The sequence below is a fragment of the Syngnathoides biaculeatus genome, chromosome 20, assembly GCF_019802595.1.
Source record: "Syngnathoides biaculeatus isolate LvHL_M chromosome 20, ASM1980259v1, whole genome shotgun sequence".
Taxonomy (NCBI): Eukaryota; Metazoa; Chordata; class Actinopteri; order Syngnathiformes; family Syngnathidae; genus Syngnathoides; species Syngnathoides biaculeatus.
The window spans coordinates 17,102,426-17,123,412 of NC_084659.1; the positions used below are offsets into that span (position 1 = coordinate 17,102,426).

At 46.8% G+C, this 20,987-nt stretch overlaps 1 protein-coding gene across 2 annotated transcripts; it reads left to right on the forward strand.

Annotated features, from left to right (window-relative positions):
• The first annotated feature begins 474 nt into the window (after positions 1 to 474).
• On the forward strand, positions 475 to 20,024 carry LOC133493480 (lysine-specific demethylase RSBN1L-like). Of its 2 annotated transcripts, XM_061806860.1 has the most exons (10): positions 658 to 883; positions 1,015 to 1,171; positions 6,350 to 6,463; positions 8,604 to 9,115; positions 9,211 to 9,369; positions 13,757 to 13,894; positions 15,104 to 15,246; positions 15,730 to 15,900; positions 15,966 to 16,074; positions 16,605 to 20,024. In XM_061806860.1, exons 1-10 carry the CDS (start codon positions 803 to 805, stop codon positions 18,042 to 18,044), a joined length of 3,024 nt encoding a protein of 1,007 aa, XP_061662844.1. In that variant the 5' UTR covers positions 658 to 802; the 3' UTR covers positions 18,045 to 20,024. The 2 variants fall into 2 exon arrangements, with proteins under 2 accessions (XP_061662843.1, XP_061662844.1); XM_061806859.1 differs by having other exon boundaries at positions 475 to 1,171.
• The last annotated feature ends 963 nt before the right edge of the window (positions 20,025 to 20,987 follow it).

Here is a 20,987-nt window from a genome sequence, read left to right on the forward strand (position 1 = left end):
TGTCCCCCGCCTCCTGCCCGTTGACAGCTGGGATAGGCTCCAGCACTCTCCGCGACCCTCGTGAGGATAAGCGGTGAAGAAAATGGATGGACGGATGATCAAAGAGGCAGGTGGATCCCCTCCCTTAATGTGTTTTTATTTTCAGCCCACAGACACACAGATGCATACTATTATGAACTCCTTGTCAGATTGTTAAATCTGATCATTTTAGGCCACTGAATACCAACACACATATTTCAGAATTTTTTTTAGATACTGAATGTTTTATTTAGAAATGAGGGAAATAAAAAAATGCTATAACTATGGTAACCATCCATTTTCCAAACCGCTTATCCTTGCCAACTTCCTCAGGCAACTTTGGTTGAAAGACAGATTTACACAGAACTGTTTTTTTTTTTGTATCCGTTAATATATTTGTATAATTTTTGGATTAAGCGTAAAAATATTGGTTGATTCCGCGGATGCCGAGCCGCGAAGATGCGGGGGTGGAGCCGTCCCGCCCCTCCGCAGCTGTCAATCAACGTGAGCGAGGCCCCGCCCCTTCCTCCCCGCACGTCTCGCGCCAGTTGAGCTCAGCGAGTAAATCGCGAGAGAAGCCTCAAGATGGCTGACTCACAGAGCTCCGTCCGCCTCGCCAGCGGAGCCGCGGCGGCCGCCCCCGTCAAGGGCTCGCTCCCGAAGCCCTCGGAGGCGAAGACAGACCCCGAGAACCGCCCGCAGACTTCCCGGGACTTGAACTCGCCGCCGCCCAAGAAGCTCCGAGTGGAGGAGAGGACCGTCAAGCCAAAGAAAGTCGTCCGGGATGGAGGAGCGCTGTTGGGAGGCAACTGTAACGGGAAGGAGAAACTCCAGTCGCCGACGAAGCAGCCGAGTCTCGCGGCAGGTTTGTGGAGCCTCAGCGCGGCCGGTGCGAGCGCGAGTCCCGCTGCTTTGGTCCACACAATCGGCGGAAGCCAAGCACCCGCCGTCCCCGTTCACAAAATCCTGAAGCAGAGCGACTTCTTCCTCCACAAGGCTCCTTCGTCCGCCAAAAGCAAGAAGCCGAGTAAGGAGAAGGGAGACGCCAAAAAGAAACTATTCGCGACGGCCGCCAACAGCGGCGACGCGGCCACGCTCGACCACATTTCTCCGGCGAAAAGGCAAAACGGGGATGTCACGTCGCCGCAAAAAGGTAGGCCAACATTTCCTCGGCGACGTAAGCACGTTTGGAGGAAGTTGAGCGTGCGCTATTTTTCAAAGTGGGACATTCGGCGACTCGGGTTCTGTGCACCAGTCTGCCTCCTAATTCGTCTGGACAGTCCAGTTTTCGCACCCGTGAAACTGGCTCGGGGCGAGGGGGTGTTTACGCCACAAAGCCCCCCCCACCCCCTGGCTTCGTCGATGTTTCCACGGGGGTAATGGCTGCCAGCTCTCGCTCACCCGCCGCTGAACCCGCTCCGAGTGCCGCCCGGTCACCAAGCTAACATCTCTAGAAAATAAATAACGCTTTGTACTCTTAAAATAAACAAAGGCCGTGCCACTCGGGGGGGTTGTCCCGTTATTAATCCCCAAAGGTTTATTTCACGTCCAAATATGGCTTGAGCATTAAAAGTCCACGCGGCTCTCACAACACTGACAGGCGCCCGCCATCATGGAGCGAGTGTTGTTTTGGTGGCGCACCACGCCCCCCTCCTCTCCATTCACGCGCCTTTGCTCGGGCGCTTGGACGTGTTATTTTATTTATTCATAAAATAGAATCATCACGGTGGATAGTGTAACAGTAACCAAGCTGCATTTTGCAGGCCAAAAATTATTACATCCAAATGACGGCTTGTGGGCAGTTAGTGTTTTTGGTTCAAACTCGATTTTCTTGAATTTAACAACATCACGTTTTTGAAATAAAAATTAAATGTAATTTTAATAGTAGCTATTATGCCGCACACAAATGGAATAAGTTGCCAACAGAGGTGAGGTCAGCCCCGAGTGTGAATGTTTTTAAATCCAGGTTGAAAACTTTTTTTTTTTTTTCTTCTCATGCTTTTTGGAATATATCCACCTTTTGATCATATTACTTAGACTGTATGTGGTTTTAATTCTTTTTTTTTTAAAAAATATTGTCATTTTTATCCTGTTTTAAATGTTTTATCTCTGTTTTCAAATGCTTTTAATCATGTAAAGCACATTGAGTTACTTCGTGTAGGAAATGCGCTATACAAATAAATTAGCTTTGCTTAATAATAACCGCTTTATCACAGGTAACTGAGCGGAAGGATTTTATGTTCTATTTTGGAAGAACGTATAACATCTTACAACAACAACCTGCTGTTCAGAGGTCGTGGGTTTGAATCTGGGCTCTGGCGACATTCATGTGTGACGTTTTAATGTTGTCCTCGGGTGTGCGTGGCAACCTGAAGAAACATTTTTGTCAGTAAAATGAATTCTGGGCATAATTTAAGACCTAAAGCATCAATTTGGTTTAACCTGCTTCATAAACACAAATTAAAATGTTTTCCTTTCCCTTTTCTTAACGTTGACCTGAGTGGAAAGAGTTCGGACGTCCCGCATTGACTGGCCTCAGCCGGCTCGATCCATTTCCCCCTCCGTCTTTCCCTCCAAGAAAAAAAAAAAAGACTCCCATTGATCACAAGATCATTTCAAGAGATTCTGGAAATGACTGCTGAAACTATGTGAGCAAAAATTCATTCCTGTCAGCTGCCAGGAAGAAGAAAGCCTTCCATCTGTACGCTTCGAGTCAGTAGTACAAGCGCAGAAATGCAGCTGTGTGTTGAAAATATCCAGTTTTCAGGGTACAAACAAATGACAAGAAGAAAGAGGTGGGGGAAAAAAAGCAAAACTTGCTTGTACGTGGCTGTATTACAGAATAAGAGCAGACATTTAGGTGTACCGGTGTTGTACTTTGGGGTACTTCACGACAGGCCGATTGTGCGTTTACATGTCACCCTTTTCCAGTTGGTTAGTTGAAGAGGTCGGCAGCTGTCGAAAGATGCGTCGTGGACGCAACCGTCACCGCACATGAGATGTAAAAATACGATGAAATGTTCATCCGGACTTTCAGTTGGGCGTTATTGTTATTTATTTTTTTTTTCTTGTGTGCGGTTAACATGATATATGTGACTGCGGGCACGCTGACCCAATTTCGTTCGGTTGACCTGCCTTTGACATGCGTTGTGTCACATGGTGGTTACAGCAGTTAAAAGAGGACTTTGTCCAAAAATTCATACGTACAATAAACCCTCCAATCGGAATTATTATTATTATTATTACATATATTTTGTACATTAATTGAAAAATAATTTAAAATAAAGAACATTTTTTTTAAATCCACGCATTATATGGATATATGCCATACTTCACAGGCAGACCCGGAAGAAACGTCCTTGACCCCCGCCCCGTGACGGTTCGGATGCTTATCATTACAGAGCATTACAGACCATTTGCTCTCGCTAGGCCAAGATGCCAACGTGTTGTGCGCCAAACTGCAACAAAACTGAGGAAACGCACCCAAATTTGTCGTTCTTGAACCTCCCGTGGGGTCGACCTGACAATAAAGCTGCGGCTGTCACAGTTGAGGCTCGTTCATCAGCCGGGGAAATTTGCACGCATCTAACAGTTGCTGGTTATTACCCGCCTAGCATATAGCCTCGTGCCGGTGTGACGGTCTGAGCGCTCCCCCGTGCTGAAAAGTCTCCTTGTGATTAATGCGCATGCGTGATTAACAGGGGAACTCTAGGTACATAGTAAACGCTTACTGGGAAATTCCTTGGTCTCAAAGTTCCCCTTCTTCTAGAGGGAGCTAACATATGTTATAACCTAACCTGAAAACAACTTTTCACCACGAGGAGCGCTTAGACCTTCACACCGGTACTGTTTATGCAACAACATACTTTATGAGGCGGCACGGTGGCCTCACAGTTATGAGAACCCAGATTCCATCCCGGACCTCCCTGTGTGGAGTTTGCATGTTCTCCCCGTGTCTGCGTGGGTGTAACCCACCTCCTGCCCGTTGACAGCTGGGATAGGCACCGGCACTCATGCAAATAAGCAGCTAAGAAAATGGATGGATGGATATTCCAGATATAAATAAACCATTAGATAGTCTGATGGCGTGCTCAGAAAATAAACTCGCATTTTTGATAAACTTTGGACATAGGCCATAGCAGTCCAAGTCCGATTAAAAATGTCTTCTCACCGACTTTCCACTGGCTGTACAAGTGCTCCTTTCATCAAACTGTCATGGATCTTAAGTAAATTGATGTGTAACATCTTCGTCCAAACAAACAACTTCGTATCTAGCCGAGGAAGTTATGCAGACACGCCGATACGCTCCATTTTTTTTTTTTAATTTTTTATACCTTTTCAAACTCACGACTACACTGGCATTCCGCCACAGTTGGCATTAGGTCACAAAGAGAACACGAACACCAGTCTTTCGAAACGAGCCTGTCTGGAAGATCTCCGAGGTCCATGTTATGTTGTTGCTGTGCTCCTTCGTCAGCGTCACGCCCCCTCCCCAACATGTCACATTCCGCCCGTGTGTATTCTGGCTCAAACGCACAGGCTTGAACATTGTATATTATGTTACTTTTGTTTTGTTTGTATTTATTTTTCACAAAAATCGGCCACCAAATGCCAGATAGTGGACGTTCTCTGTTCGGGGAAACGTATGCACTAGCAATGGGGGTCAGAACAGGAAGCACCGCAGGCGTGGTAAACGCTGATTGGCGGTCAGTTTGCCAGCCGGGGTCATTGTAATGTCTGAGCGAGGGAGGAATTTCGATAATACTTTTCCAATTTAGAAATGTTTCTCAGGGAAATCTGCGGATAATTTTGGCATTAAAGTAAACACTGAACCCTCATCTACAATCTTTTAATGTGTCCTATTATTTTCGACAAAGTCTTCCTTTAAGACCAATTACATTTCACTCAAACGCTGCCCCAATTAGTCGCCGCATGTGATCGTGCCACAGTGTTGTGTATTCCACTCTCGTCATTTATTGTTGTTTTTATTTATCATACTATTGTGATTTGGCTGTATAGAAGGCTTGCACCGGATCTGCATGTCACGAACCTCTAGTACGGGGGCGGACCCAAATGCAGGACTTCGAGGCAGAGGCATAATGTTCAATGTAGTTTATTCCGGAAACTGGGTCATACACGGTGTACCAGTCCGACAAGGCAGAGGTACAGAAACACTCGGCTTGGTGGGATCCAGAAGACATGCAGCATGGTCCGATGACTATGGGGAAAAATAACAACTCAACAGGACGGGATCAAACAAAAGGGCACAGAATAGCAGTGACTGGGGTTACTCTAACTTGCATGTAGTACCAGAGAGTCCCACATGCAGTGAATGCAACTCACTAACGCAAGGGAACAAACTGGCAAACGGCAGTGACAAAAACTACGACTTAAATGCCCGTCTAATAACAGTCCGAATGTGAAACTGCTGGGACCGGTGACAGGTGTCACCGCCCAGAGCTGTGGCCAAGCCTTGCTCATGACAGCTGTTGTTTCTACCATTTTGACAACAGAACAAATGAGGTCATGGGTTGTGTTAACGTCATAAATGTACCAGAAATGTGGTTGGAGCGCATGTAAATAGGTAACACAACTGTAATAGAACTTGAGGACAACACCAGTAAACGGCCAAAATGTCAAGCGACTTGTAGACTATAACGGTACAGTAAAGAATCCTCTTACCGAGGTATTTGTGTTTGACACATTCGGTCGACGGGAACCTGCTCCACAAGCCCACGGGCACGCTTTTTCTCGTCAAACCTGCTCCTCCTTCAACAATATACACGCTTTAGCTGGCTGGGAATCTATCCGTGAATAACATAGATACCTGGTTGTTTGTGAGGGTATGTACGACCTTGGGATGCCAGAGAAGATCGAGTCGTGGAAATGAGCCTCATGTGCAAACCCCCCCCCCCCCCACCACTCGAAGGTCTTAAGTATGTCCTGACATGTCTGTCATGTTAATCTGGCCACTGAGCCCAATAAGCCTTCCTTTGTAGGAACTTTCCAGAAAGGCTAAATGGATGTTATCAAGAATGTTTGCAGGAAGCTTACAGCTCGCTTAAAGCAAAAATCCAACATCGGTTTGTACCTTTCGGGCCATTTCCTTTGACGGAAAATGACCCAAATTATTTTGAAAGAAAGGATTGTTGCGTTGCTCTTAATACGAGGCCGTCATTCCACCTCTTCTCCTTATTTTCCTCTTTAATCTGAATCATAGCTCTTCTGTCTTTTTAATTTTGTGTACAAGTTGAAGAACCAAGTAAGTGTGGATTTTTTTTTTTTTTTTAATTTTGGTAGCTTCGGGACACTGAAAGTATCCTCTCCACAGAGCTCCTCCACAAGGACAAGACTAAAGAGCGAGAGCGCGAGGAGAAGAAGAAGCACAAATTGATGAACGACGGTATTAAGCGGGAAAATGGAGAGGTCAAGCAGCCCATTAAAGGTACTTTTTTATTTTATTTTATTTGTTAGCCTCAAAATAGTTGCATTTGAAGGTCTTTTCCTACATCGATAGCCGGCGGCTGCACATGAAATTAACCGTACCTCGTCGGGGGCCGGGGCTCGCTCAATCCGTTCCCCTCCAAGTACTGGGAGAGAAGAGCATACGGCAGATGATAAAAAAATAAATGATGGCTCGTTAAATTTCGCTCGCGGCGGGAGCTCGGTATTTGTCGGTCACGTGTGCCGGGCAACGTTAAAAGCACTCGCGGGTTCGACGGACGCCCAGCGATGGAACGGTCGTTTATTTTGGCGCAAAGAAGAAATCTTATCAGGAACAGTTTACGGCTCAGCCGGGCATCGGGTGGGGGGGGCAGGGGAAACGACGAAAAGGAAATCAATAAGCAGCAAGCGGCTGCTTTTACGACCGCTGTGGCTATTTGTTACCGTGTTTGTGTGTGGGAACTTGTCTGGAAGCAAAAACAGATTGCATCTGTTTAATGTCATCTTGCGGTTGCGCTTTAGTACTTTTTTATTTAGTGCCGTTTTAGGAGGCGTCGCTCCCGGTTTAATCCCCTCGTCCAAAACGTCCGGGGGCGGGGGGATGCTGGAACATTTGTTTTTGCACTGGGCCTTTTAACCCTGAAAAGTACACGCTACTGCCAAGACGGCTATTGCATTTTTTACATCGCTTGGTGAGCACCCGCCACCAATTGTAATCACCGGCGTGGATCGTATTGTTTGTTTGCAGATCTTGTGGGGCTCGATGCCACTTTGGGTATGAAAGCGTGTGTGTGTTTTTTTTTTTTTTTTTTTAAAAGAGAGAATTAATGGTGGTGGGAGATTGTGTACGTGTGAGCTCAAGAGCTTTTGGATTAGTAGCTTGTGTGGAAATAGTCGCTCTCTTTTTATTGTTCCCTTTACATGGGCGCACACATTTTATTACAGTCTGCGCTCAGCCCGTCTCTCGTTCCCGCCTTTCGCGGCATCCGAAAACGTGCGCGGGGTGCAAAGGAGACGGCGATGTTATCGGTGGCTGGAAATTGTGCTGATGCAGCGGCACACGCGTATCCTATTACGTGAGCCCTTTGTGTGAGGAATGGTCCACGGATGGTTGTCCTCATATCCGTGAACGGACCGCACGAGGCGCATAAATAAATGCACGGCCGGTAGGGTTGCGCGATGTATCGTTGGAGTATGGACTCGGCGGTGGATGTGTACGTTGTAGTCGCATCTCAGTGTCATCCATCCATTTTCTTTGCCGCTTATCCTCACAAGGGTCGCGGGGAGTGCTGGAACCTATACCAGCTGTCAAACAGCCGCACTAACAATCACACCTTGACAGTGTCCAATTAATGTTGCATGTTTTTGGAATCTGGGAGGAAACCGAAGTGTCCGGAGGAAACCCGCGCAGACACGGGGAGAACATGCAAACTCCACACAGGCAGGTCTGGGATTGAACCTCGGACCTCAGAACTGTGTGGCCAACGCTTTTACCTGCTGATCCACCGTGCCGCCATCTCAGTATCAGTGAAGTAATATTAACCCATTCGTGGGCAGCGTCCCATTTTTGGAACATCATGATTTTCACACATTATATCCTCATTTTTTTTCCCTTGAAAAATATATCCTTTAATGATTTAATGGTCCTATTTTTGGGACAATCTACTAAGAAAACCCAAGTACCCTCTCGTGGGCAGCTTTAGAGATTATAAATTAGTAAAGTTATCATATAACTTAACCATAAACGAAAAATAAGTTTTGTTTCCTTGATTGTGGCCTGGTAGGAGACTTTTATCTCAATAAAGCAAAAAAATTGCCACCCTTCCCATGAATGGGTTAATAAGTCACAAGGAGAGGGACCTGGTTAATATATGCATATAATCATTTGGCTCAATTCTTGTTCAGTACTACAGCACGTTTATATACAAATAGACTTGAATTTAAACTTAAATATTTTTTATTTGGACAATTCAAACCTAACGAATATCAAAATAGATGTGGGTTACTTTGAATGAGATTTGAATGAAGTGAGTAATGGTTGCAGCGCTGTAATAAAGTGAATCACAAAGTTGTAAACAGGAAGGGGCAAAGTTAGTGAAACTCAAATTTTGAGCAGATTGAATGATTTGCTTCCCTCGCAGATGGAGGCGACAAAGCCAAGATCAACTCGGAGCTGCAAATCAAGAAAGTCAAGAAGAAAAAGAAGAAGAAACACAAAGAAGGCGAGAAGCACAGGCGAGTGAAAATGTACCACCGCTCGTGCCAAACCGTTTGTGCCGGCCTGGTCCTCCTCCCCCCCGCGGCGCCTCAGCTCTCCGAGCCAGCCCGGGACTCCACCGGGTCGCCGTTTAAGTTGCCGCTGCCCGTTTACCATTCGCCCAACAACAAAAACGCACACTCGCAGCCCTCTTACGCGAACTGCTCTCCACACAAGACCCCGCAGCCTTGCCCAAACAAGCATCCGGCAGGCTACATCCATCCCGGCCTCTCGGGCCTGGAGTTCGCCTCTTACATCCATATCGAGGCTCAGCCTAACGGAGGGGCTCTGGTGGCCCACGCCTTCGCCTCGCAGCTGTCGTCGCTCTCCACGGGCCAGAGGCAGAGGTTCGCCCAGGAGTTTGTCACCCTGGCGTTCAGCGAGGACTCGTCGCAGGTACGGTCAAAGAGATCCGCTATTCATGAGATTCCGAAGCTGTGATTTTTTTTTTTTTTTTTTTTTTTTTTTATATACCGGCCTTTCCCTCCCAGGCTGCGCATTACGTCATGGGCATCGTCCACGGAGAAGCCGCCTACCTGCCGGACTTCCTGGACTACTTTTCCACAAAGTTCTCATCGGCGCCGGTCAAAATGGAGATCCTGGGAAAGAAGGACATCGAAACCACCACAATGGCCAATTTCTACTCTCAGGTAAAACTGAGGACATTGCGTATCCAAGGTTGTGGCGTGAGTGCGATACTAACAGTTTTTGGGTTTTAATCATTGTGTGAAGCAGAACAGATGGTATTATGTTATAATTTTTTTTAAACCAAGTGTTTACACTTTCTGTTCTCTACATAATGAATGTCAGCGTTCAGCCATGATATAACTATTGTGGTTTACACGCTAAAATCCAAAGCTGCCTACATTAGCATTTCTTCACTACGGCATACAAAAAGCGAACTGCTCTTCGTATCCGTGGCCTCTGTCCACCAGCGCTCGCGGCGCGCTAACGACCGCGCTAACCAACCAGTCGGGGCAGCTGCCGCCATCTGCGTCACATTAGACAGATTTTGTCATCCCCGCTAATGTCCCATCGCTCACATATAATGAGAGCGTAAACGACGACAGCGGCGCTGACGGCTTTTCCAGTCTTTTAGAGGGTCGGCAAAAAGCGGTACCATTTAACAATACGTGTATTTGTGTGGCTGTAATGGGTAGCGGTGTAACACTTGAACTTGTGTGGCTCATTTGGAGCTGCCTCCGTTGTCTGCTGACCACTCATAAAAAGCCCGAGTGTAGAATTCCCAATACGCACCGACACGGGGAAAAGGGTCGGAAAAATGCTTTCTGTTCTTTGTCAGTGAGCACAGCTTGTGCGTCTTTGTGTGTAGCATTACACAGCACAGCAGTGGATGCGCTGTTGCAATGGCTGTTTCTTTTTTTTCATCCTGTTATTAAATATTCACGTTATAGTATTCTGATATAGTATATCTGAGCTTCAACCCTGGCTGCCCATCCAAATCCAGCGGGTTGACGATAAATTTAAAGTGCTATTAGTGCTGTCCCTTTAAGAGCGACGGCAACGCCATTTTTCTCGGGCCGCCGCACTCTCGGCGGTGACCTTGGGAAGTCGGCAGAGAGTCCGCCCACAGATTGGAGCGCTTACGATGACGAATACGTCCAGGGCCAGGTGTGAACGCTCGCATACATCATCTGTCGTGGTCCCGCACGGCCTTCTTGGTTCCACGCTGCGGCGTTTGTTTTTGTGAGAGTGAGACAAAGGCGACGTGCGGAATAATTGGGACACCTGGCCATTTCGCCTATTGCGGAGTTGCTTCCATTTTTCCCTGAAAAAAGACTTTCTACAGATTTTGGGAATGTCTGTGTGGGAATTGTTGTCCAGTCATCCAGAAGAGCTTCTGAATGAGAGGATTATGGAACATTGACCGCAGTCTCGCCAAGCACACCCCTGGCACAATAAGTGACGAGGTTCTGCACTGAGGTGGCAAAAGTGCAAAAAAAAACCAGCCAAAATTAGTAACATGACAAGTGGCTGCCATCTTTGTATCGGAAAGTATCAATGAATCCTTTGAAAGACATCCTCCATGACGAATTCACACAGACACGACAAAGAGTAGCACAGGAGCTATGTTGAGAAAAAGAAGTCAAACAGTTGGATTGTAATTTGGAAGCATTTTTAAAATGTGATTGTATTTATTCTTTTAAGTGTTTATTTGATTCGATGTTCTAATCAACGCACACCATATCTCTTATTTATTTTTCTCTGCATTTTGACAATTGTTTGGGAAACTCATAATTGTAACTCCTCAACTCCTTTACTAAACATAAACAAGTACAGATCCTGAAATATGCTCCAGTACAACAGTAAAAAACAAACAAACTTTTATTAACTTGCAACAAAGAAAAGAAAAAGTTAGCATTATCTGTCATCAAAACAATGTATCTCTGTAGTTGGCTAATAATGCCACCTACCAAAAGAAAAACTTGAGCTTGCTACATTTTTAAAAAAATTAGATGTAGAATTTTGACTAAGTAGCTTGTTTAATGCCAGTCACTCAGATTTGAAAAATGTATGGGTGTGGTCAGTCATGGCCGCAGATATAAAGTTACGGGTGTGGTCCACCGGTCATGCCCGCAGAAATAAAGTTGCGCGTGTGTGTTCCGTTTGTAATTATAACTGTACCCCTTTATAAGCGGAGGGGGGGGGGTGTCAAGTAAACTAGGAAGGATGAGCAGAGACCTGTGCTTGTGTTTAAAAAAAAAAGTCAGGCTGTGGTTCACTGGGCTGGATCGGTTTTCATGTGCGCTGAGAGTGTGCGACAAGTGCGCAATAGATACTTTTCACGTGACGTCAGGAGTCACGTGACTTTTGTTTAAGACGCCCACAGGATGGCAAAACTACAATCCAACTCGTGTTTTTAGTGATTTTTTGTGAATATTGGCTTGCTTTTAAGCATGTTACAGAAAAAGGGATCTGGAACTTCAGGCGTTGTTTACCTTTTGCTGGGCTTTCAGCTAATTTACTGTGGTATCCGCCGCACTTGTTACAAATCTTTACGGGGGTCTTTGGGCTGTCGATATGCCTACTAGCACCCGCGGTGGATAACGTAAGCCATGTGGCTGTCGCTAGCCATAGCCTTTAGCTGCACTTTTGCTAACTCGTGGCAGCGGGCTATGGCGATTGCATTTTTCAAGCGTCTGCCGGCCCCTGGCTGAGTAACATTTCGCGCACACTCGGTGAGTTCGTAACGAAAACTATGCGGTCTCTGACCATCTCATCGCTGTTTGTGCAGTTAGTCTTTAAGCAACAGCTCGAGTTCTGTCACAAAGTGCTCACATGACTCAGTTAGTTAACTTGCACCTTCTCATGAAACTTATATCTAGCAAATACATGTATGGGGTTCGCTTTCGGAGTGAGGTGATCAGAGAATTATTCGTAATAAGCTTTTAGCAACTTATCTTCATCTCCGGTCAGTGTCCACATATTTCCGACATCGTGTCATTTTTCTCCGATCCACTTTTCCTCTTCAGCTCAGTTAGGTCCTGTGAACATGAGTTCGGCGTGTTTCTTGAATATCCGCCACGCATCTGGTTAATTGGATGAGTCCCAGTCCATCCTCGGGTTTGGAACACCGAACGTACGCCTCGTCGTCGTCGTTCGCCCCTGTGAGTCCGTAGTTGTATAAAAATGATGGACTTGCTTGTTATTGAATAACGTAGACGTTAGTCTCAACTGTACTTTTTAACGTGGGTGGCATTTATTTTGCCCCCCCCCCCCAACCTCTTTAGTACACTTCCTTATCGTCCTGTCTCGTCGTGTTGCTCTCGAGTTTCACGTGGCTTCTTCTTTGTTTATACCTCACGCCAGCACAAGTGCCTCAATCACTTCTGGTTACAGTGTTCGTTTGTCAAAGGACTTTCAAGATAAAAGATCAAACGATAACCGTAGCCAAAAGATTACAGTATACACTTATTGCTTCCTGGGCATGATATATAGACACGATCTTGCCGTCCAAAATGGCGATGTAAACAAAAAACACGTGGTCGGCGTGACTTCAATAAAAAGTATCCATTGCACAGTGGCGGGAACATTGGTCAAGACTACACAAAATAAGCGACGTCTTTCAATATCATTTTCTACTTGTAACAAATATTACACGCGTGATTTTTTTTTTTGTGCTCAACTGTGCAGATTCGCAAGTGCGACGGCGCACGGGCGCGCACATGTCCGTCAAATCACAGTAACTGGCGTAAGGCATTTGCTACCAATCATTGTGGGAGCCGGCAACATCAAAGAATTCTCTTCGTTGAGGATGCTTTCTCCAAATTTATTGCATCATTTTGTCAACGCTCCCTTGGGTTACGTTCGTCCATGTTACTGTTTTTTATTTTTTGCGTCTTATATAACAGCCAAATCTTAAATCAACAATGGATAAAACAAAATTGAAACTTTAGCTCCCTGTTTTTCTTTTTTTAAAGACTTCAAAAAAAAGTTAATGGCCTATTATATGTATAGATAAGTCTAACAAAGTATTTGTGCTCATTGACTTCCACCGGTGATTCCCGTTTCGACACTGAAGAGAATAGCGTGGTGGGGCTCATGCAAAACCGAGGAGATTAGATTTGTGTTCATATTGTGCCTTCTCAGCGCTTTCTGTTTATTTTCTGATTAGCTCGGACCAGTGTAGCCGGTCCGCATCCACCCGCGGCGGGCTCACGTCGGCATCAACTCCCCAAGTTGTGTTTGTTTTCGACTAAAGTGCATTTGGAGAGGATCAATAAAAGGCGCGCCAGTCGGTTAATGCTGCGCTTTTACTCGGCGCGTTCGTCCAAAGCTTTTGTTGGCAAGCGTGGGGAGAAATTGCGTAACGGGCGTGTGTTGGGCGGAGCGACAACAGGCGGGCACATAAAAGGTGGGGAAGAGGTTGTTTGTTGATATGACATGAAGTGAATAAGAAGGATTAAAAATCTCTGCGGATTTAAAAAGTTTACACACCTTGTAGGTACGCCATTGCACACAAAGTTCCTACCAGTCACTCGAGACTGCATCACATTTGATTCTCCTGTCACCCAGGTAAAGAAAACGTACAGCCACGGAACGTACCGAGCCGGGGCGATGCGGCAGATCAGCCTGGTGGGTGCCGTGGACGAGGAGGTGGGCAACTTCTTCCCCGAATTTCTGGGCATGCTGGAGGAGTCGCCCTTCCTGAAGGTGAGTCCCACAAATCCCGACAAAGAGGTGACACGTGATTGAAGTCGGCGATAACTTACAACGCAATGCTAACTTCGCCTTTTTAACAACAATGGGCCTATTAAAGTATAGCCCTCAAAGGGCCACTGTTATGTCTATAAACATTTTAAAATCGATATTGTAATGAAAAATACATATGACATTATTCACTGCAATGTCTATACGAAAAAATAAATATGAGCGGAGAGCGCGTCATCCACGCGCAAAGTTGCGGAAGTCTCACTTGACATCCAAGTGGTAGCCATATTGCCTGCAACGTCATCAGCAGACGTCACACTGGGACATTCGCCATTGAAATCACGTAGTGGGCACCCGCTGTGGGCGAGGAACAGCAGAGATTTTCTGATTTTTTTTTTTTTTTTTTTTTTTTTTTTTTTTTTAAATTTATTTACTTTTCCCCTCCCCCCCGACGCCCCTTCAGACACGGAACCCCTTTTCGAAGAAGAGAACATCTCACAATCAAGTGAAGTGATTGGGGCAATATAACCCTATCATTTCGAGCCCTATGCAGATGATATGCGGTTAAAAACAGACTCCCCGACAATATGTAGCGTATTCAGCTGTGAGTGACAACAACTCCATAAAGCGGCCGGGCTCGGCGCCGCGATGAGCCACCCCCGGCCGAAGCCGTGATCGGCAGACGCGACGCGCATTTAGCGCCCACTACTTACGTACGCAGATATTTTGTTTAATCCATTTTCACGACGAATCAGGTCTTTTGGAAACGTGTGAAGAGTGAATCCATCCTCCCGAGTGTTCGAGCAATATCCAGCAATAAAACGAGCCGGCATTTTGGCTAACACGAAGGAACAACGAGCTACCTTCCAGCAGGTAAAACGAGTATAAACACACGAGCTCGCCTGAGTGGGCGTCTGCTAATAACGTCACTTCCTGCTTCTTCAAAACAAATCCCTCGAGAGGATTTTCATGGCGGGAGTCACACAAAGCCATATACGTCAAAATCATGTTGTGTGGTGGGGGGAAAAAAAACCCAGATGGGTCCGGCCTGCCTTTTTATGATTAAAAATGTACTAAAAATCATGCTTTTCCTGTCAGTGGCCCTTTAATGTTGAGCCTGTTAAGCTGGAGTTGAAAACCCTTAGATTTGCACAAGTTGGTTTTCAGCGGGGAAACAGACTTAACGTTGAGTTTTTTTCGCCCCGGCTACAGCGCACTCTTCCGTGGGGCACCTTGTCCAGCCTGAGCCTGATGAGTCCCGACGAGAGCGACGACGGGCCCATCATGTGGGTGAGACCGGGAGAGCAGATGATACCTGTAGCGGACATACCAAAGTCTCCTTTTAAAAGAAAACGGTAAGCCCCCGCACGCTGGAGGCAGCGCTTGAAAAGATTCCGACAAGGCTTGAAATTGTTCGATTGTGAAAACTAAAAAGTAAATAGAGGGAAAGCAGCAGTTTAAAGCCAATTGGTTATCCTTCATTGGAGCTTTTATTATTTTTTTTTTAACACTGCTAAATTCCAGTCAGTCCAAATATTCGGCACTTAGCAACTTTCCTGGTTTTACATTCATTACTGTCACTCTGCAGCCGGCTCACGTCTAAGAAGCCTTTCATTAGCGCTTAAATGTGGCTCGCTAGCGTTTCCCCCCCGCTGCCGCCACTTTGTTATTCTCGCATCCTCCCCTCCTCGTCTCCCAGAGAAAGAAGCGGCGCGGGGGTGACCCCGCCGCCATTCCGTCCGTCTGTTCTCTCGCGCTCCCCGCAAAATAGCTTTTGACGCCCGTGTCGAACCGTTAGTGAGCAGACTGAAGCTTGGACTCGCCGTCCTCTCTGGCAGGTCCACCAACGAGGTGAAGAACCTCCTCCAGTCCCTGCCCAGGACCAGCGAGCCCAGAGAGATGCTGTTCGAGGACAGGACCCGAGCTCACGCCGACCACATCGGCCAGGGTTTCGAGCGTCAGACCACGGCAGCGGTGGGCGTGCTGAAGGCAGTGTGCTACAAAGAAGGGTACGACGCGTGGTTTTCATTTCGAGATGTCCGTTTTACATCATCATCAATTCTGTGTTTTGCAGGTCGGAGCCTCCTCGCATAACCAAAGACGTCGTGTGCTTCCATGCCGCCGATTTCCCGTACGTGGTTCAGCGGTTGCAGTTGGATTTATATGAACCGCCGCTCTCTCAGGTGTTGAACGTGCACAGATTTTCCATATTCAGTTGAACGTTAGATTAGCAGAATATTGTTTGCGTGGCTGCGGTTGTAGGCTACCACCTGGTGGCATAAAGTTGTACTGCATTACATTTCTTTTTTTTTTTTTCATCCTGTTATGAAATATTCACGTTATAGTATTTGCTTCTGCCCTGGCTGCCCAACGGGGCCGTCCCTTACTACGTCAAATCCAGTGGGTTGATGATAAAGTGCTATTCGCGCTGTCCCTTTAAGACCGGCGCCAACGCTATTTTTCAGTGACATCTTGCCTTGCACTCCCCCCATTTAATTGAGCTACCACTAATGTACTCCAGCACCCCAAAAACTGCCATATTTTGGTTTAGAATAAAACATAAACAGGATATAAGGAATGAACCGGTTTTATGAATGGAGTTTAGTCCCTATTTCGGCTACGTTTCTCCAACGATCAGGACAGTCGCGCTCAGTTTTAATGAACAATTCGTGGACGGCACCTCAATGACGTATCGCGCCTGTCGCCCTCTCAGTGTGTGCAGTGGGTGGACGACGCCAAGCTGAACCAGCTGCGTCGAGAGGGCATCCGCTACGCCCGCATCCGCCTGTGCCATGACGACATCTACTTCATCCCGCGCAACGTGGTCCACCAGTTCAAGACCGTGTCGGCCGTCTGCAGCCTGGCCTGGCACGTCCGTTTAAGGCAGTATGAGCAGGGAAGACAGGAGGAAGAAGTGAAGGAGGAAGAGGAGGAGGTGGGGATCATAGAAGGAAAGGTCGATGAAGTAGAAGAAGAAACAAAGCGGAGGGTAAAAGTGGAGGATGAGGAGGAGGCATGTGCAACCAGGGACAGGACGTTGCAAACACTGGAACATCATCCTCTTCCCCGTTCACCCGTTTCATCTCCGCCGGCTCGCTCAACGGACTCTGAGGCGAGAGCGAGCGACGAGCCGGAGGTCGGACGGCCCCCATCGCCTCCGGTGGGGGTCAAAGCGGAACCTCCAAAAAAGGACAAACTCTCGCCACCTCCCCATCCTCAGCATCCTGATGCGAAATCAACAAAAAACGCTAACCACCACTTTCATCATCAACATTTAACAAGCGCCAACGCGCCGTCTTCCACCTCTTTGTGTCTCAAGACTCCCTCGCCGAACTCGTCGTCCTCGCACCGCTCGTTCGCGGCTGCCGGCCTGTCGTCTTCCTCCTCTTTTTCGTCACACGGCACAAGGCCCTCACCCGAGTCTCACCCGCACCCTTCCCTGGAATCTGCGTCTTCCCGACTGGCCCCGCCCCCTCGAAAGGACAAAGACTCGCCCCGCTTCAGCCCGGAAGCGGCCGGCGACAGGCGGACTCCGTCGTCCTCGGAGTTCGTTAATTTCGGTTCCCGCGGCGACGGGCGGACTCACACGCTGGCAGACAGATGGACTCGAGGCGCCGACGTGAGCCCCGGGACGTTCGCGCGCGCTCACCGCATGCCGCAATATCCTCCTCCCCATCATCTCCCCCAGATGCTCCCCCCTTCTTATCCTCCACTCCTGCCTCACTCGCACCTCCCTCACAGACCTCCCCTCACCGCGCACCAAAACCCGCCCCCGTTCCCGGGTCAGCCGCCGCCGCCCCATCCGGTTCACATCAACCAGCTTCACCTGCACCCACCCCACCCGGGGGATGCCACCACCCAGCCCCAACATTACTACCCCCAAATGCCTCCCCCCATGCCCCCTCACCAGTTCCACCCACACGCCAAACCCTTCTTCCCCTCGCACTTCCCCTCGCACCACTTCCTCCCCCCTCGGCCGTTCCCCCGCCACCCTCCTCCCGGTTACCAGCCGGTCGCTCCCGCCTTACCTCCCCATCCTCCGTCTCACGCCTTCACCCCTCCTCCCCCGCCGCCTCCCTCCTCTTCAGAGTCTCTGCCTCCCCCGCCCCCTCCGCCCCCGCTTCCCGCAAATCACGAGGAAGAGCAGAGTTGATAAATGTTTTTGTACTTCGTTTCCAGACGAATATGTACAGGTTGTGGTTAAAAAAAGCGCTAAAAGGAGTGTGTTAACACCTTTTTGTCACTTTTAGATCGTACTTTCACGTACAACTCGTTTAAAAAAAAAAAAAAAAAAAAAAAAACGAGCGCACGAGTTTTGCCTTTAGGAAGTCCCCGTGTGACGTGAAGTGTTCCGTTTCGGTGCCAGTTTGTTTAAGCAACCAAGATGGGTCAAAAACCGCAATTTAACATAACACTCGTAGTCGTCCTGGCGTAATACCGCGGGCGATACGCAATATTACGCAGTACGCTAATGTTTCCTCCCGAGACGTCACGGTCGAGTGTCGCCGACGGATTCAACATGTCACCGCTTTGTCTAACCGGAGTGACGTCACAACGGCTCGCTTGGCTCGTACTCAAGACGATGAGGAATATTTGTTATTCATGATGTCCATTTCCGGCCCAGTCTGGGTTTTCATGTTGAAACACTATGTTCAGTGGGGCCAAAAAGTATTTAGTCAGAGGCTGGTAATTATCATCATAGGTATACCTCATCTAGAACAGAGCAAATCACATAGCCTGATTTTCAAAGAAATCATTAATAAATAGCAAATAATGGTGGAATCTTAAGTTCTTTGCAATACATTATATACCGTTTATTGGCAAGGACAGAGGTGAAACGTTTTCACACCCTGTTGTTTTGGACCTGTTCGTCCATGCAGATCTCCTCTTGCGGAGTGATTTATTTTCAGCTGTCGCAGGGCAACACATATTTTCAACTCACTTCAAAATTTTCGATAGGGGTTAAGCTTTGGAGACCGGCTCGGAACAACCCCCGATGCATGTTTGCACTCCCAGGTTTCACAGGAGAGTGTTTATTTTTGGGGGATGCAACTCTGCCTTCATTTCCCTCCAAACAGAAGTTGAGTTCTTTCCAAAAACTTCAATCTGACTTTATAACATTTTTCCAATTTTCTTCTGGATCATCCAAATGCTTTCGAGCAAACTTCACAGGCCTGGACATGTAGCGTCTTAAGCAGGGGGACGCGTCTGAATGTTGTGGATTTGAGTCCCTGGCTGCGTAGTGTGTTACAGGTGGTAGCCTTTGTTACTTTGGTCCCACCTCCCTGCAGGTGCAGGTCGTAGGTACCCCTGCACAGTTCTGGGATTTTTTTTCTCAACTGTTGATGATGATGATGATGATTTTGACCCCACCAGTGGTCTTCTATGTCTTCCATTTTATAATAGTTCCCGTAGTACCTTATTTTCACACCAAGAAATCTACCAATTGCAGACTGAGTCTTCCCAGGGTGCTGCAGGTCTAGTTTTGTTTCAGGTGTCTTTTGAATGTTCTTTAGTCTTGGCCATTGTCAAGTTTGAAGTGTTGAGTTTGCGTTTGATAGATGAGTTCAAACGGGTGCCAGAGGATCTTTTTCAAGAAGTAGTTCCAGAGCTGAGTCAGAAATGGTGCTAAATTTACCAATATATTTTAAAAAAATGTTTTTCCTTTCTCTTGGGTGAGGTGCACCTGTAATGAAGAACATTTCTTTTGAAGTGGGAGAACGAGAACGGGCGGTTGACTAAAGACTTTTAGCCCCACTGTTGCACCCCACCGCAATTTTCAAACCTGCCCGATGGGATCAAATATCACCGCGAAGACTTTAAAATGACGTAGATCAAAAAATTAAGCAAACTCTGCAATCGGACAGCCTGCAGCTGCTGTTCCATATCTGTTTTTTTCACCAGTTTTTTTGTTGACACTTCCAAAAACACTAAATGACAGCTTCCAAATGTCGAAATAATATCTGGTGGTGGCAGAAAGTTTCAGTGCCCCACCCCGGTGCCTCTCCTCAACCCGGAACTACGAAACATTCACAGATGTTCAGCCAAAGTTTCCAAACCTGCCTTTTTTTTGTCCCCCAGCTGTAAAATTAGACCAAGGCCTTGAAAAAAGAAAAAAAAAAAAAAGAACCACCCACACACAGGTTGGCAGTACTTCCAGCAAGCCGAGCTACGTTTTCGGCCATTTAAACAGCAAATGTTTTGAAAATGTCTCACTTCTGGTGCCCCTTTTCCCCCTCTCTTCGCTTGTGAAGCCCTCTGGAGCATTTATTAAAATTTTTTTAACTCCTTTGGAGTTCAGTTGTGGTCATAACAAATATTCAAACTGGCATTGGAGTAGAAAGTCACCAGGGACTTTAATTTTTTTTTTTTTTTCATCAGGATTTATTTATGTGTTTTTTGGATTTGACTTCAGCCATTCTCGTTTCAACTGTCACCACTGTAATGTACATAAGAGGTTTTGTAAAGACAAACGTGTCAAAGTTTCTACTTTAAATAAATAAGAGGCTAACTAATAAAAAGGCTCAGCGGGTGAAATGTGTCGTGCAGGTCGTTAGTGAATTTTCAAATATGTTTACTGGTGGATCAGCGATCAGTTTGTCATCATCGAGACTTTGACGCACTAAATTAGTCACAATATTCCTTGCATATCTAGAAAAGCTTTTTTTAAAAATTATGTATCTTAGTAGCTTAGTTTAACAACTACTACTTAAACTAGCTCCGTGTTTAGAGCATTGGTTTGGTAAACCCAGGGGTCGTGAGTTCGTATCTCACTGGGGTCTCCGCTCCCCCTCGGGTTGTGTCAAGATTGGCATCTGGCGTAAAAACTGTGCCAAACAAATGTGAGCATTTCATCGGTGATGACACGGTGTGGCGACCCCTAACGGGACAAGCCGAAAGAAACTTACTACTACGAGTAGTTTAGTTCAACAGTAGTAGTAGTACAAGTGGGCCTTTTGCTCCAGAATCATCATTTTCAAAGTGATCTGGGAAAACATGGAAGCGTATGACTGCCACACCCAAAAAAAGGTCACATTTCTCATAATTATGTGAAATGCGACCTTTTTTGTTGGTGAGAAAAAAAGTCACGTTTCAC